The 14,168-nt window shown below is 30.8% G+C and overlaps 2 protein-coding genes and 1 pseudogene across 8 annotated transcripts; all 3 read left to right on the top strand.

The window, feature by feature from the left end:
• Positions 1 to 797: 797 nt before the first annotated feature.
• Positions 798 to 1,718, top strand: LOC111288322 (calmodulin-like protein 3 pseudogene; annotated as a pseudogene).
• Positions 1,719 to 3,990: 2,272 nt separating this feature from the next.
• Positions 3,991 to 7,598, top strand: LOC111288340 (protein FAR1-RELATED SEQUENCE 5-like). Of its 6 annotated transcripts, none has more exons than XM_089758985.1 (4): positions 3,991 to 4,128; positions 4,891 to 5,321; positions 6,440 to 6,614; positions 6,696 to 6,916. In XM_089758985.1, coding segments are annotated over exons 1-3 (579 nt in total). In that variant the 5' UTR covers positions 3,991 to 4,127; the 3' UTR covers positions 6,587 to 6,614; positions 6,696 to 6,916. The 6 variants fall into 6 exon arrangements, with proteins under 6 accessions (XP_089615111.1, XP_089615110.1, XP_089615109.1 ...); XM_089758983.1 differs by lacking the exons at positions 6,440 to 6,614; positions 6,696 to 6,916 and adding exons at positions 7,027 to 7,244; positions 7,386 to 7,598 and having other exon boundaries at positions 3,993 to 4,128; XM_089758984.1 differs by having other exon boundaries at positions 6,440 to 6,917.
• Positions 7,599 to 10,128: 2,530 nt separating this feature from the next.
• Positions 10,129 to 13,216, top strand: LOC111287803 (protein FAR1-RELATED SEQUENCE 5-like). 2 transcript variants are annotated; one of them, XM_089758981.1, is made up of 3 exons: positions 10,129 to 10,486; positions 11,049 to 11,598; positions 12,712 to 13,216. In XM_089758981.1, exons 2-3 carry the CDS (start codon positions 11,056 to 11,058, stop codon positions 12,931 to 12,933), a joined length of 765 nt encoding a protein of 254 aa, XP_089615107.1. In that variant the 5' UTR covers positions 10,129 to 10,486; positions 11,049 to 11,055; the 3' UTR covers positions 12,934 to 13,216. The 2 variants fall into 2 exon arrangements, with proteins under 2 accessions (XP_089615107.1, XP_022734205.2); XM_022878470.2 differs by lacking the exon at positions 10,129 to 10,486 and adding an exon at positions 10,518 to 10,652.
• The last annotated feature ends 952 nt before the right edge of the window (positions 13,217 to 14,168 follow it).

Below are 14,168 nucleotides of genomic sequence, written 5' to 3'. Positions count from 1 at the left end.
CCAGCTGAAAGACAGATAAAAGAGTTGCAGACACAAGTGTTCCCTAAAGAAATGACTAGCTGTGATCAAAATGGCTAACAGTAAGTTCTACTTGTCTCTTCTGGATGGAGCATTTCAGTGGCTCAGTCAACTCTTCACTAATATGACTTAAATCAATTTTATAATAAAAGCAATAATCAATTAAAATAACTCGAGAAAATATATTTGACTGCTTGGTTTAATGGTGAAGATAATATTAAAAAAGATATCAGGGTTCAAACCCAACCTTCTCTCTCCTCTTAATGTAAGACTCTACTCCTCTTGAATAAAAAAAAAAAAAAACTTGCAGAAGATGACACCATTAATGCCCAGCTGTTTGACATTTGAATAAAAAATTAAACTAAATAAATATCACTAAAACTAACATTTGAATTCATATTATTAGTGCCATATCTGATATTTCTATCCATGAACAAATCAAATTCATGGCTTTCTGCATATAGAAACTGCCACTTGTCGTCATCGTTTCAAACACCCGAAAACAAACCGTTGAGGAAAAATAAATATCCAACGGTCACAAATCATCAGCCGACCCCGTCTTTATTGTTGTCCCCAACATAAAATTTTTCCCTAAGATTTGCCATCGACGGTCCAATTATTTAATTAAAAAAAACGTGTTTTTGGAAACAATTAATATAATAATTTAATGCAACAATAATAAAAACATCATGTTATAGCCTTACTTCTCTAAAAAGGGTTTGGCTTCTCTTCCAATTTTGCAACTAATTTTTCTCCAAATTTTGCTCCTAAATTTTCTTTCCACCAAAGAAAATTCATTGTTTTGGTGTCTTTTTTCCTTTCAATGCCAACCGTTTTTTAAAGGATTTTCTTACTATACAATCTTGTTTTAGACTGTTTGGTCCCTAAGAAACTCAAGTCCTTCCTGGCCCCCTCCTAGATTAATCCTACCCACACCACCCTTGTTTCTGCCGGCGGTGAAACCAAAACATACACCTCCACTTCACCGGCACCAGCACCAGCACCGGTATTGGCGTTGGCATTGGCATCCCTTCCTTGTTGCCACAAAAGAATGGATGATGCAGAGTTAAGGAGGGTTTTTAAAATGTTTGACAAGAATGGAGATGGGAGGATTACAAAAGAAGAGTTGAATGATTCATTGAAGAACATGGGTATTTTTATCCCTGATGAAGAGTTAACCCAAATGATCGAAAAGATCGATGTCAATGGCGATAATTGTGTTGATATTGATGAGTTTGGTGAGTTGTATCAATCTCTCATTGATGATAAGGATGAAGAGGAAGACATGAAAGAGGCCTTCAATGTTTTTGATCAAAATGGAGATGGTTACATTTCTGTTGATGAGTTGAGGTCTGTTTTGATTTCACTTGGTCTTAAACAAGGGAAAACCATTGAAGATTGCAAGAAGATGATAATGAAAGTCGATGTGGATGGTGATGGTAGGGTTAATTTTAAAGAATTCAAGCAAATGATGAAGGGAGGTGGTTTTGGTGCTTTAACTTAACTTGCAAGGCAGGTTTCTCTTAAAAGTTTGTAGATATTCTTATATGTGTGTGCATGCGCACATCATGTAAGGTTACAACGGATGAATTGCTGGCCCTGTTACGGCACCAAAATCACTAACTTGATTAAAGGAGGGAGGAAAGAGGGTGCAATGGGGAGGTGAGAAATTTTTTTATCACGAATGATGTTTTGTATGATTTCCAGGATTGTAAGATTGGTTTGGGATATAGTTGATGTTGTATTGTTTCAGTCTCTGATAACTCCATTATCATTATTTTCGCATGTGTGTGTGTGTTTTTTTTTCTCTGACTTTCCTAGTGTATTGATATATTGATATATCACCAATATATCAATCTTGATGATGGAAAGTTTACTGACCACAACATTGAGAATTCCATATTCAACCTTCCTTGATTCTAAAATTTTTGCAGTCAATGAAACCAGATTTAACCTTTCCTGGTCGAATTCTAAAAGAAGAAAGTAAAGAGCCTGTGGCTGCTCCTCAACCATGTTCACATTTTTTATCTATAATGAAATTCAACCATGACGAAATAGAAGAAATTTATTCCAACTTGTGGACAGATTCATCTTTGATGTGCTTTATATTAGAATCTTTTACCTTACTTCAAATTTAAAAGCGTGGGTTTTAATTATAAAATGCATCTTTGAATGAAACCTAAGATGAAACTTAAGAAATTAGTGGGAATGCTATTACCACACTCCCAAATGAAACCTAAGAAATTGGTCCAATTCTTAAGGCCAATTTAAGCACCAAAGGAGCAAAATGCATGTTTGCGAATTTTTTTTAACCACAATAAAATATTGGTCTGCCAGTTCCTTATCAAAACTACAAGTATCAATTGATAAGAGTAACGAGTGAAAAGGACAATTTAAAAAAAATGAATATATGAAATATATATGACAGTTCATGTATTGAAATTATATAAAATTTTAATAATTTATTTATTTATGTCGTATTTTATATAAAAATATAAAATATAATTTTTAAATTTTATTAAATTCATATATAATTTTTGATAAAATATATGTCTCCAACTCTTTTAGACATAAACTCATCATGTTCTTCGCGATGTTGTCTTTTACACACTGTAGCTCATTATATGGGTGCTGTATTTTCTTATCCTTCAGTTCATGCAAAAGCAAACCATTTAGGGGATTGGAAAAGGTTATATAAATGTCAAACTTCGCATAAATTGAAAGTAGAAATTTGCAGGAGACAAAGTGGATAACTTGAAAGAATCTGCAATTGTTTCAGCCTTGCCTTCCGATTACAACACAATCACATGCATTCACAAGAGATTTTGTGTGATTCGGTTACCAAGATTAATGAGTTTCTAACATTGATGGAAGAGGCTGAAATATCTTAGCAGCATGGAGTGTTGAGGGAAATTAAAAATCTCATAATCCACATCTATACATGTTGGTTTTATTGAAGTATCAACTTTGATTTATGAAATATGAATTTGAATTAAATCTTACATTTTATGTATTTATATTATGTAAAATATTGATAATTCATATATTTTTTTTCTTATAATTTGTATCAATAAAAAAATATGAAATATATTTTTTATTTGGTTAAATTCATTTATAGTTTTTACTAAATTTTAAATCGTATTATTCTCATATATTTTATTCGTATCATTTTTATATCATGTTATCATATTATATTTTAAATTAGAGATGAAAAAAATCAAAAAATATAAAAATTGATTCAAAATCGTAGTATTTGATTCGGTTCGGATCAAATTTTTTTTATTCAATTCGAATCAAATTTAGATATTAAATGTATATATTAAATTTCGATCAGATTTCATATCGAAAGGTGAAAAAAAAAAAAAAAATCAAACTGCATCTAATTATATATATTTATTTTATATATATTTTAAATTTTTATAAAATAAAAATAATACTTTTCTATAAAAATTTATTTAAATATATTAAAATTTTATACTAAAATAATATATAAAAATTAAAAAAAATATATAAATTAATAAATTAAATCAAATTGAATCAAAAATTTTATTTTAATTCAGTTTAAATCAAATAAAAAATTTATTTTAATTCAATTTAAATCAAATAAAAATTTAATTCAAATTTAAATCAAAATTTAAAATTTTATAATATTATATAATATCTCGAACTGAAAAAAAAAAAAAAAACTAAACATTATCACTTTTATTTTAAATTATTAAATATTACTTAAAACCAATTAAAAATGCATTATATAATATATTAAATCCGCTATGGATTCGTTCTTCATAGAAATGGATGGAAACCGACGTCTATCATATCTGATTAGATTATTGATTCCTTCAATTTAATTTAACATTAACATTGTCACATAAATAAATAAAAAAATTAACTTATTCTTCTTTCCATTCAATTTGTACACGTGGCATCAACTGATTCCCCACTCTCAAAAGTCCCTCACCATGAAATTCCATTTATGTTTCAAACTTCTCCCAAATTACATTCAGAGCCCACCAGACATCACGAGTTGAGTCGCCGTACTTTCTCTGCCTCTGGATAGAAATAGATACGGAAGATCTACGTTTTCCGTCTTCGATCCTCTAAACCAAGCAAGTAACAACTTATTTCCACTGTTTTATCATGTCCCCATTTGCTTTTCTCCTCTGTTTCAGTGATCCTTTCTTTTATTATGGCTTAATTTTCCATTCAAATATGTGAATTTAGTGGTAGGACACCTTTGATTTTAATGGGTTTGCTTTATTTTGGCTGTTTCTTTTCCTTTGCTATCTCTTCGTGTCTAGCTTTATTTTGGAATTTAATATAAATCTTCAGTTGTTTGATTGGTTTAACTTCCAATTTCTTATTTGGGTTTTAAAGGAATTCTGTTGTTTGATGAATTATTCATGGAAATTTTACTGGGAAGAAACATGGGTTTCGTTTTTTTTCCCCTTTTGGGCACATATGCAGAGGCACAGGTCTTGAGTTATGCAATAGGAGATAGTACTTTACCATCCATAATCCTACCCTCCCTTCACTAGGACTTGAACCTGGAATTTCAAGTTTTGCTCTTGCGTTGTAATAGTTAAAGCATCTCCTTGAAACCATTAATTTTTGTTGCTTTGGTCCCCTAGAAATTTCATTTTTGTGGTGTTGGAAATCGGCTGCACATACTAGGAAAAAAACTTAGTTTGTTGTTTTTGTTGTGGTGGTTTAGTGTTTAAGAACATTTTGAACTGCTTAAAATGAATTTTTTACTTTGAATTGTAGTTATGGGCAATAGTTCTTATATTCATCTTTCGAAGGATATAATTTTTTATTTTTTATATTTTTTTCCAAAATTTTTAATGAATAATAGTTGATGTTATTGTGTGGCAGTGGATTTGGATGAGGGTGCTGAAGCAATAGAGAGCTTCACAAGAGTGGAGACAGTGGCAGTCCCATTTGAAGGAGATTCAATTGCAGAACCACATGAAGGTATGGAGTTTGAGTCTGAAGATGCTGCCAAGATATTTTATGATGAATATGCACGGCGAGTAGGCTTTGTTATGCGTGTGATGTCTTGTCGTCGATCTGAAAGAGATGGGAGGATTCTTGCTCGTCGACTTGGATGTAATAAGGAGGGTCATTGTGTTAGTATACGAGGTAAATTTGGCCCTGTCAGAAAGCCTCGGCCAAGCACTAGGGAAGGCTGTAAGGCAATGATTCATATTAAGTTAGATAAATCGAGAAAGTGGGTGATAACAAGATTTGTAAAGGACCATAACCATCCACTTGTAGTTGCTCCACGTGAGGCTCGTCAAACAATGGTGAGTTGCTAACTTTGTTCTCCTCCTATTCTTCTTCTTCGGAACTATGCTGTGTGGTTACCATGTTCACCATCCAAAACTTTGGTGAAATTTTCTAGTTTTACTTTCTGTGTGGTTTATTTAACAAGTTTTTATGGATTAATGTCTTCTCTTCAGACTTCAGATTGCCTTCGTTTGTAGGAAAATAAGTTATTACCCTGTGATCTTTTTCTATATTCTAGTATCATGTTTTTCCATTTCTCTCCAAAAGATATGATATCAATGCTTTTTAAGAAGAATAAAAGGCCACTGGATGAAGATGGAAGTATATAAGGTGTTTTAGGAACAAAGGATTGTCATGTTCCTTTACAAGGCATGGAACCTATGGATTTTTTATAAGTAGATGGGGTTAGTAATACAGTATTTTATGCCTGCACAAGAATAGAATTAACTACTAGTTTGGTTGGGTTAACTACTAGATTGGGAGCTGCTTAATTGAAGAACGAAGGAGAGGGAAGTGGCCTGTAGGTTTGTTTACTTCTTTAGATATTTTAGCCAAAAAAGAAGAGGTGTAGTTTGCATGCATATGCACTATGAATACTATACCAGCTTTGGTGAAAATGGCAACTGTGCTCAAACCTAATTGTAATTACCACATTAATATGGGACAAATGACACATTCACTAGATGCGAATCTAAGAAAAATCTAAGAATTACAATCACTTTCAAGCTTTGACTGGCTAAAGAAAATTAACTAGCATCTCAACCAAGAATCATCCTTAGACCCAAATTAGCCATACTTCTCTTCTATGTATTTATGCTTGCCTTTAATATCTAATTTTCATTTATTGGGACATTCCATAAATGTTGCCAGATGTGTGGTTTTTTCTTATGATATCTGCTGATGATAAAACTGCAACATCTGTTTTTGCAACAATTTTGTAAAGCATCGAACTTAATGGTATTAAATATCATACAATTAGAATACAACATATTTTCTGTAGTGAGCATATTGAGATGATGTCTACTCATATATGAAAAGTTTGAATAAAAATGAAGCTGTTCGTGAGAGGGTAGAGGTGGCACTAGTTGGGGGTAAACCTTGGAGTGATTAATTTAGATGGTTTATCGTTGTGCAGTGTAGATATAACAATGCTGCATTATCCAAGAGTAAATTGATTCCAGTAGAAAGAATAAAAAGAGGTAGTGGAAGCCGAAGATGTCATGGGTTGAAATCATTAAAGATGATTTGGCTTCTTGAAATCTTTAGAATGATATGCCCTTGACTGAGTGGAATGGGAAAAACAAATTCATGTAGGTAACCCCAATTGAGGCTTGTGAATTGAATATTTCTAATGTAATTTTAGGTAGTGAAATTACCCCATTTGATTGCAGTTTCATCATTTTAAAGCGGAAGGCTTGAGTCAATTGATTTTTGCTATTCTTCAGCAATTTAATATTTCATCTCATAAACAGGTTTTACCTTTTCACTACTTTCCCTAATATCTTTCAATGAATTGAGCATTTTAAAATTTTTCAATGCTTCTTGTTCAGGCATCTATACTAGTTTGCATATAACATACTCGCAGGAACTTTATGCTTTTTTTTTTGGGGGGGGGGGGGGGGTGGTTTGATGCTCTAAGTATGATATCATGTGAAAATATGAAACAAAGTTTTGATTTCCATGTCTTTCTAAATGATGTGCTTTTTATGTACAACTCTGAAGGATGAAAAAGATAAGAAAATTCAAGAACTAACTGCTGAGCTACGGAACAAGAAACGACTATGTGCAGCATATCAAGAACATCTGACCGCATTCATGAAAATTGTTGAAGAGCATACCAGCCAAATATCAAAGAAAGTTCAAAATGTAGTCAACAACCTGAAGAACTACGAGACCATAGATCTGGAGCTATTGCAACATAGATAGTCTCAGTCATCGGTGTATGTCTACCGACACCTCTTCCACTAAAAGCTCTGATAATTATCATCTCATAGTAACTCCTGGATCAGTTGATGAGAATGCATCATATAATTTGTTCACTTATAACCGTTAGATTTTTCCATTTATTTCTGTGGGTGTAGAGTCTAGCAGAATTGTGTAAAAATAGGGTTTCCAAGTGCAAATGCTCAGATGAGAAGAACTGCTACTTAATTCAACGATACCGAGGGAGGGTTAGAGTTGTATGGAGAGTGCCCCAATCAAGACACTGCAATCGGGGACCGACATTTTTCTTTTGGATTAATGTCATAAATGATCTTTCAATTATAATGAAACTTTAAAAATTTTTAATGTGATATTTGAACAATAAATTTGTTCGTCACTTGTCATCATTTGAAATTAATCACATTAAAGGTGAATATCATATTAGTTAACAGATTTATAATGCATGTATTATATTATATATTTTTAAAATTTAAGTATTACGTTAAATATTTTATTATAATTTAAGAATCATTACGATGTTAACCCTTTTTTTTTTTGAGAAAGCAAAAGTTTTCTAGGTAAAGAACATTCTTGAATATTTGAGCCGGAGGTTGTTTAACAGTTATGCTATGTGATGAAGACAGTAAGAGGTTTGCTTTTCTTCCTCATGATGTGGCCCTTTACTGCGAATAATTTTATTTTAAACTTTGAATAATGCTTTAGCTGTAATGGTTTAAAACATGAATTACCTTTGGTACATTCAGTCTCCTACCAGATTGTGCTTAATCATGTAAAATATTGTAAAAATGCTTATTTCTGGAATGATATATTCATCTTTCATTTATATATTCATTTACTCTTAAATCCATAATCTCTGCTGTTTTAATTCGTTATTTGCATAAAGACTGTAAAAGGAGATAATTAGGTGATTACGAATGAATTGTTTAGATTAATTTGATTCAAAATAAAATTATAAGGATTAAATTGATAAAAATAAAAGAATAAGGATCAAAATGATTTTTTTATATAATTTGAGGACCAAAAGGGTTAAATTCATTTTTGCATAAAATTATAAGTTCTAGATATTAAAACACAAAATCGGAAATAACAAGAAATTAAGAAAAAGATGAGACACATAAATAAAATCACTTTTAATTAAGATTTTATTAGCTCGTACTAATTAATTACTTAATTTATTTGGTCTCAATAAATTACAAGATTTGAAATTAAAATATTATTTAAAATATATCGAGTTACTTGTTACTCGAATCAATAGATTAATGATAAACAAATAGTTATTACTATTGTTACGAAGAATTGGGATAATTTTGTATTTGTTTAAATGATATGAAACGTAAATAAAATTTTGAAGGATTAGAGTTCTTAAAATTAAGTTTTAAAATGGGAATTGAATATTAATTCAGATAAAATGTAAATTGCTTAGAGGTGACAAATGAATGGATTTGATCAAATTATTTTGGATTGAATTATTTAGAGTTAAGAAAAATCGGATTATTTTGAATTTAGATCAAACAGGTTAAAAATGATTGGATTAATTTAGGTTTGAGATATTTTTATATGGATCCACTCAAATTAGAATAAATTAAGTCAGATCATTTCAAGTTTAAGTAATTTTGATTTTGAATTTTTCAAATTTAATTTTCTAATTATTGGAGTTTAATATTTTGGTTATTCATATTTAATTTATTAATTTTTAAAATCAAATAAATATAATTAAATTATATTAAAATTAAATGGTTTAATAATAATATGAAATTATGATTGGCCAAAAAATAATATAAAATTAACTTTGTTTATGATTTTTGTTGACTAATATTTAATATTTATTTTAAACATTTCATGCTTTAACTATTGATTTATTATTAATGATTCATATTGATATTTCATATAATTGTATTTGTTTATAATTTTCATCATTAATGAATTAAAACTAAGCAAATAACTAAATAATTTAAAAATGATTCACCGTCAAAATCATCATTAAATAGTACGATGATATCAAAAAAGTTCTTTGTTTTTTAGCACTTTATCACTTAACTGACATAATGGTTGAATCTTAAAGCTTTAAAAAAAGTTTTAAAATATCAAATTTATTTATACATAATATTAATTTAATTTAAATAACTGACCATTTGAATAGAAAATAACACAAATGTACAATGAATAATGAATATAACACAAAGCTGTTGGTATGACACAGCATGCATTACGTGACATTATATGATTTGAAGTGGTTAATTTTGTTTTAATTTTTTTATAAGATTTAATTTTGAATGTTATTTTTATATATAATAAAAATAATTAATATTTATTATTCGAATGATAAAAAATTTAATTTTTTTTAAATAAGATTTTGACTTTAAATTTTATAAATAAAAAAAAATCGTTGAGATTCGAATTAATTCAATTCTTGAATTATTAAAATCTAAAATAATTATAAGATATTAAAATATTTAAAAATATATATAAATATAATTATACATATACAAATTATATCATATACGTTTTTTAAATTTTATTCATAAAAACTTAAGAAATTTATCCATTTAATACAACTAATCTTAATACTAATTACTTATATATATTTAAAATATTATATTTAATAATTAAAATAAATATAATATTAACATTCTATCTCCAAAATATATTTTATTTAAAATTAATAATTAATTTTTATATTTATTTTTTATTATAAATTATAATAAAAATAAAAATATAATATATAAAATTAAATTAATTAACTGACCATCCTTTCTCTTTTGATAATTTTTTCTTCAAAACTGAAAATATATGCAATTTAATTTCTTCCCTAAATTAAGTCAATTGGAGTTTGGTTCGTATTAATTCGGATTTGATTAAATTAAATCAATTTGATTCATATAATTTTGATTCGAATTAATTCATATTCTAATAAATTCGGGTTTGAAAAGTTTCGGCGTAATGTCTTTGCGAAGTAGATTAAAAATTTAAAAGAAAAAAAAATTGAGATTACCATTTTTATCGTTGTTTTGCTTGCTGAACTCCATTTTCAACTCCCCCATTTGCCAGTTTCGATTGAGCTTTGTTTTACACACCCCATTTCGCCATTTTATTCTATCTCAATTATCAATTCTGAATTTGGGAACTGAAAAAGCGCAAATCTGGTTTCTTCATAGTGGCTGAACCCACTGAAACTGAAGTCTGAGGCTGTTTTCTTTTTCTTGTGAAATTGAAACTCTCCCCTAATACCAACACAAAGGTAAATTTTTTTATTTCCTTTTTCAATGCTTTTGTTAACTTTGTTTGCTTTCCCATTTTATCGGAAAATTTTTTCCTTGTTGGGTTTATGTTATTTGGAAAATGATAAAAGATTGGTTTGTTAAAGAACAAAAAAAGAAAAAAAAAGACACCCAAGGTTTAGGATGGTAAGGCAAAAAGTTGATTGATTTTGGGTTTTTTTTTTTTTTTTTTTTCATATTCTTTGTTTGGTAATTGGAAGTAAACAAATCAAGCTTTTTTCTTTTTTAATTTTCTTGGGAAATTTTAAGTAATTTGATCTTTGTTGAGTTATTAGAGGTTTGTGCTTTGTATTTTTTACAGCAAGAGAGCAAATTAATTCTTCTTGTTGTACATATTGAATCTGGGAGAGCTATGGAAACTTACTTGTCCAATCCCATTTACTGGATAAGTCTAGGGTTGTTGGTCATAACACACTGTTGCCATTGCTTCTTTTTTTGGTTGACAAGAAGGGTTTTTGTATGTTTTTGGGATTTCTATTTTGTTATTTTGCTTTGGACTGATCTTGACTTGGTTTTTGACAGGTTTGTGATGGCTAGCTCCTCTGGTCAGGGACTTAACATGAGCAGAAATTATAGAGAATGGCTGGCTGAAACATTTGATGGCCATGAAACGCTGGATGATGAGTTGTCAGATAGTAATCTGGATGGAAATAGTAATTTGATTAACCCGTCCGATCAAAACTTTCCTATGACTTTGGAACCTAGAGAACCATACAAAGGCATGGAGTTTGAGTTAGCAGAGGATGCTAGGGAGTTTTATGAGATGTATGGCCGGCGTATGGGTTTCACGATTCGGAATAATCGGACACGTCGATCTCTTAAGGATAAGTCAATAATTGGCCGAGAGTTTGTTTGCTCAAAAGAAGGTTTTCGTGCAGAAAAACATACAAAGAGAGAAAACAGAGTTTTCCCATCACGGCCTGCCACAAGAGAGGGATGTAACGCAATGCTAAGAATAGCAGCAAAGGATGGGGGAAAGTGGGTTGTCTATGGTTTTATTAAAGAACATAATCATGAATTGAATCCAAGCAAAATACCATCTCGTCGGTCGCATAGAATTGCATTTTGTGAGGTATAATTAGTGAAAGTATTTTTGTTAAATGGTGCCTATTATGCATTTTCTGTGCTAATATTAGTATATTGCTTCTCTAAAGTTGTTAACCACGGAGATGCTAACTAATTGTTATTTGAGAAGACATCACTTCTAGAACCACACATAGCAGACTGAAAAAGTTGGTTACTTGTTTAAATTATTTTCTGATATTACAGTTGAGAAACATAGTTTTAGATCATTCATAATATGTATGAGTTTTGTGACCTTTTGAATGTAGAAAATGTTGGAAAACTTTGTCATGCACAACTGGTACATCTGAGTGTACCTTATAAAATTAAAACACATCTAATTGAAGCTTTGTCTTGCAACTAAAGACAGGTTGCCACGTCGAATTGCACTAAATTTTAGTGGATTCAGGAACATATAGGTTTCAAATTTCAATTGCTGCCCATGTAAAGTAAACAGGCTTGAATAGGGCTTAATGCAATTTGGTTGACTTTTGATCCAACCAGAAGAGAAAGAGATGGAAGATGAAACACGTAGAAAATAGAGAGATATAGATTAGAAAGAAACAAATAGAAATACATAACTAGGAAATTAGGAGGATTAGTAGGCATAACAGAACTAGAAGAGCATTGACTTTAAAGAAAATTCTTGATTCATTAATCTGCAAAATACCAAGTTTGAAATGAGTTTTTGCTTTGTATGAATTAAAAGAGATGAGAGATCAATTGATAATTGCATCCTTGAATTGAAGCAGTTTGGGCATTAACTGCTGTTATGGTTGTGATTAACTGAAATGTTTCCAGATGGTATTTTACTCACTCTGATCAACTGTTAGAAGAATGAAACTTAGGAAGGAAGAAACCTTTGGACATCAACCGGTGAAAATCAGCTATTATTTATGGTTATAACTGCCGTTAAATAATGTGGTGTTTTTTCCTGGTTATATGGCCATAATCCCATAATTCTGAAATTTGGTTATGTTCCTGGTATGACCATTTAATTCAATTTATGGAAAAGCTTCCTGGAATTACATGCCCATGAGACACCTTTTGTACTCATTAATCATATTTGCTAAATAGGCGTAATGCTATGTAAGCCCTTACATACATTAGCTCCTGTTTGCAGGATGAAAAAGATCTTAAAATCCGGGAACTGTCCACAGAGCTGCATCGTGAGAAAAAGAAATCGGCGGCTTATCAAGAACAGCTTCAGATGGTTCTAAAATGCATTGAAGAACACACTCAGCGGCTATCATTAAAAGTTGATGCGGTGTCCAACAATCTCAGGGAACTTGAATCTGAAGCTCGAGACAGCTTATTTTCTGATCAAGATGACATCTCTTCTTAGTGTAAGCTCATCGGGTGGAGCTATATGTGCTCAAATTGCTGGTTACTTGGACTTGACTTATTTTGGTCTCTCCCTATGTCTGTTTGAATGCAACTTTATAAAAAGGAATAACAGAATGATCAAGTTGTTTATGGCATATTTTGGATACTTTATAAAAAAAAAAAGGAAAGGTGCTCTTTGTTGTCATTGTAGTTACTTCCAGCCATTATTCTTCTCTGTATTCTCTTAATTGGAGAGAATTTGTTATTTAAACATTTATGCATGGCAGGCTGATTTATGATGATGACACTTTTCTTTCACATTCTGTTGAATGCTCTTTAGGGAGATGATGGATGACATTCGATCTTGATAAAAATAATGGCGTCCACCTTGCTGGTAATTGATTCTGATGTCAATCTTTCCCCAAAAGAAAATCTGCTGTGGAGGGCTGTTAATCTTTTCCCTCCAAGTTTCTTGATGGCTAATTGCAGCCTGAATCTGCTCACCATCTGTACCTGTATTTGTAAGAATATTCATGTTATTACAAAATTTACCTTCATCTTTTTACCGTTGCATTTTTTTTTTGTTACATAAGACGTCATAGTCTGGGAATAAGGAAAATGATTGCAGCTGTTGAGATTCGAATTTTAAATTTACTTATGGATGTTATCTCTTAAACGTGATTGCATAAACCGAGATAAACTCAGTTTTTATTTCATCCTTGCTTCAGAAGAAGCAATCTACTTGCAATATTCAGGCTACTCAATGTTAGTGATTAGGGTTCCAAACATTATTGAGGCAATGTTGCTTGGACTGCCTGTGTTAGCTCATAGCAGGATGTGAGCTATGAGGAAGGACAAGCTTAAGGCTAACTGGGAAAAACTTGGAGCGTATCATACGTGTCCCCTTGATCAAAGCAAATGTTATAGGAACATAATTTGCAAGTTCTCAACTCCAGGCAGGATGGAAGGGTGAGAATGGGGTTTGAACGTTGGAATGATGCAAAGACAGAAGAGGGTTTTGGGTGTGACCAATCATAGTCGCTGTCGTTAAGAATAAGCTGATGAGTTTTAAGTCCATAAGAAGATGACTATGGGCACGTCAGGAATGGGATGATCACCTGCGGCGGCACCATTGCTGATCAGACATGGCTTCTCGCTGATCGCAATGTCACTTTCTACTTTATTTTCAGAGAACATTCCAACGATTAGCATCAAATTTTCTTTTGAAGATTCCCGACTTCTAATCTTTAGATT

The sequence above is a fragment of the Durio zibethinus genome, chromosome 4 (assembly GCF_047325235.1).
Source record: "Durio zibethinus cultivar Kanyao isolate XHJ-2024 chromosome 4, ASM4732523v1, whole genome shotgun sequence".
Classification (NCBI taxonomy): domain Eukaryota; kingdom Viridiplantae; phylum Streptophyta; class Magnoliopsida; order Malvales; family Malvaceae; genus Durio; species Durio zibethinus.
This window is presented reverse-complemented; position numbering and strand designations above follow the sequence as displayed.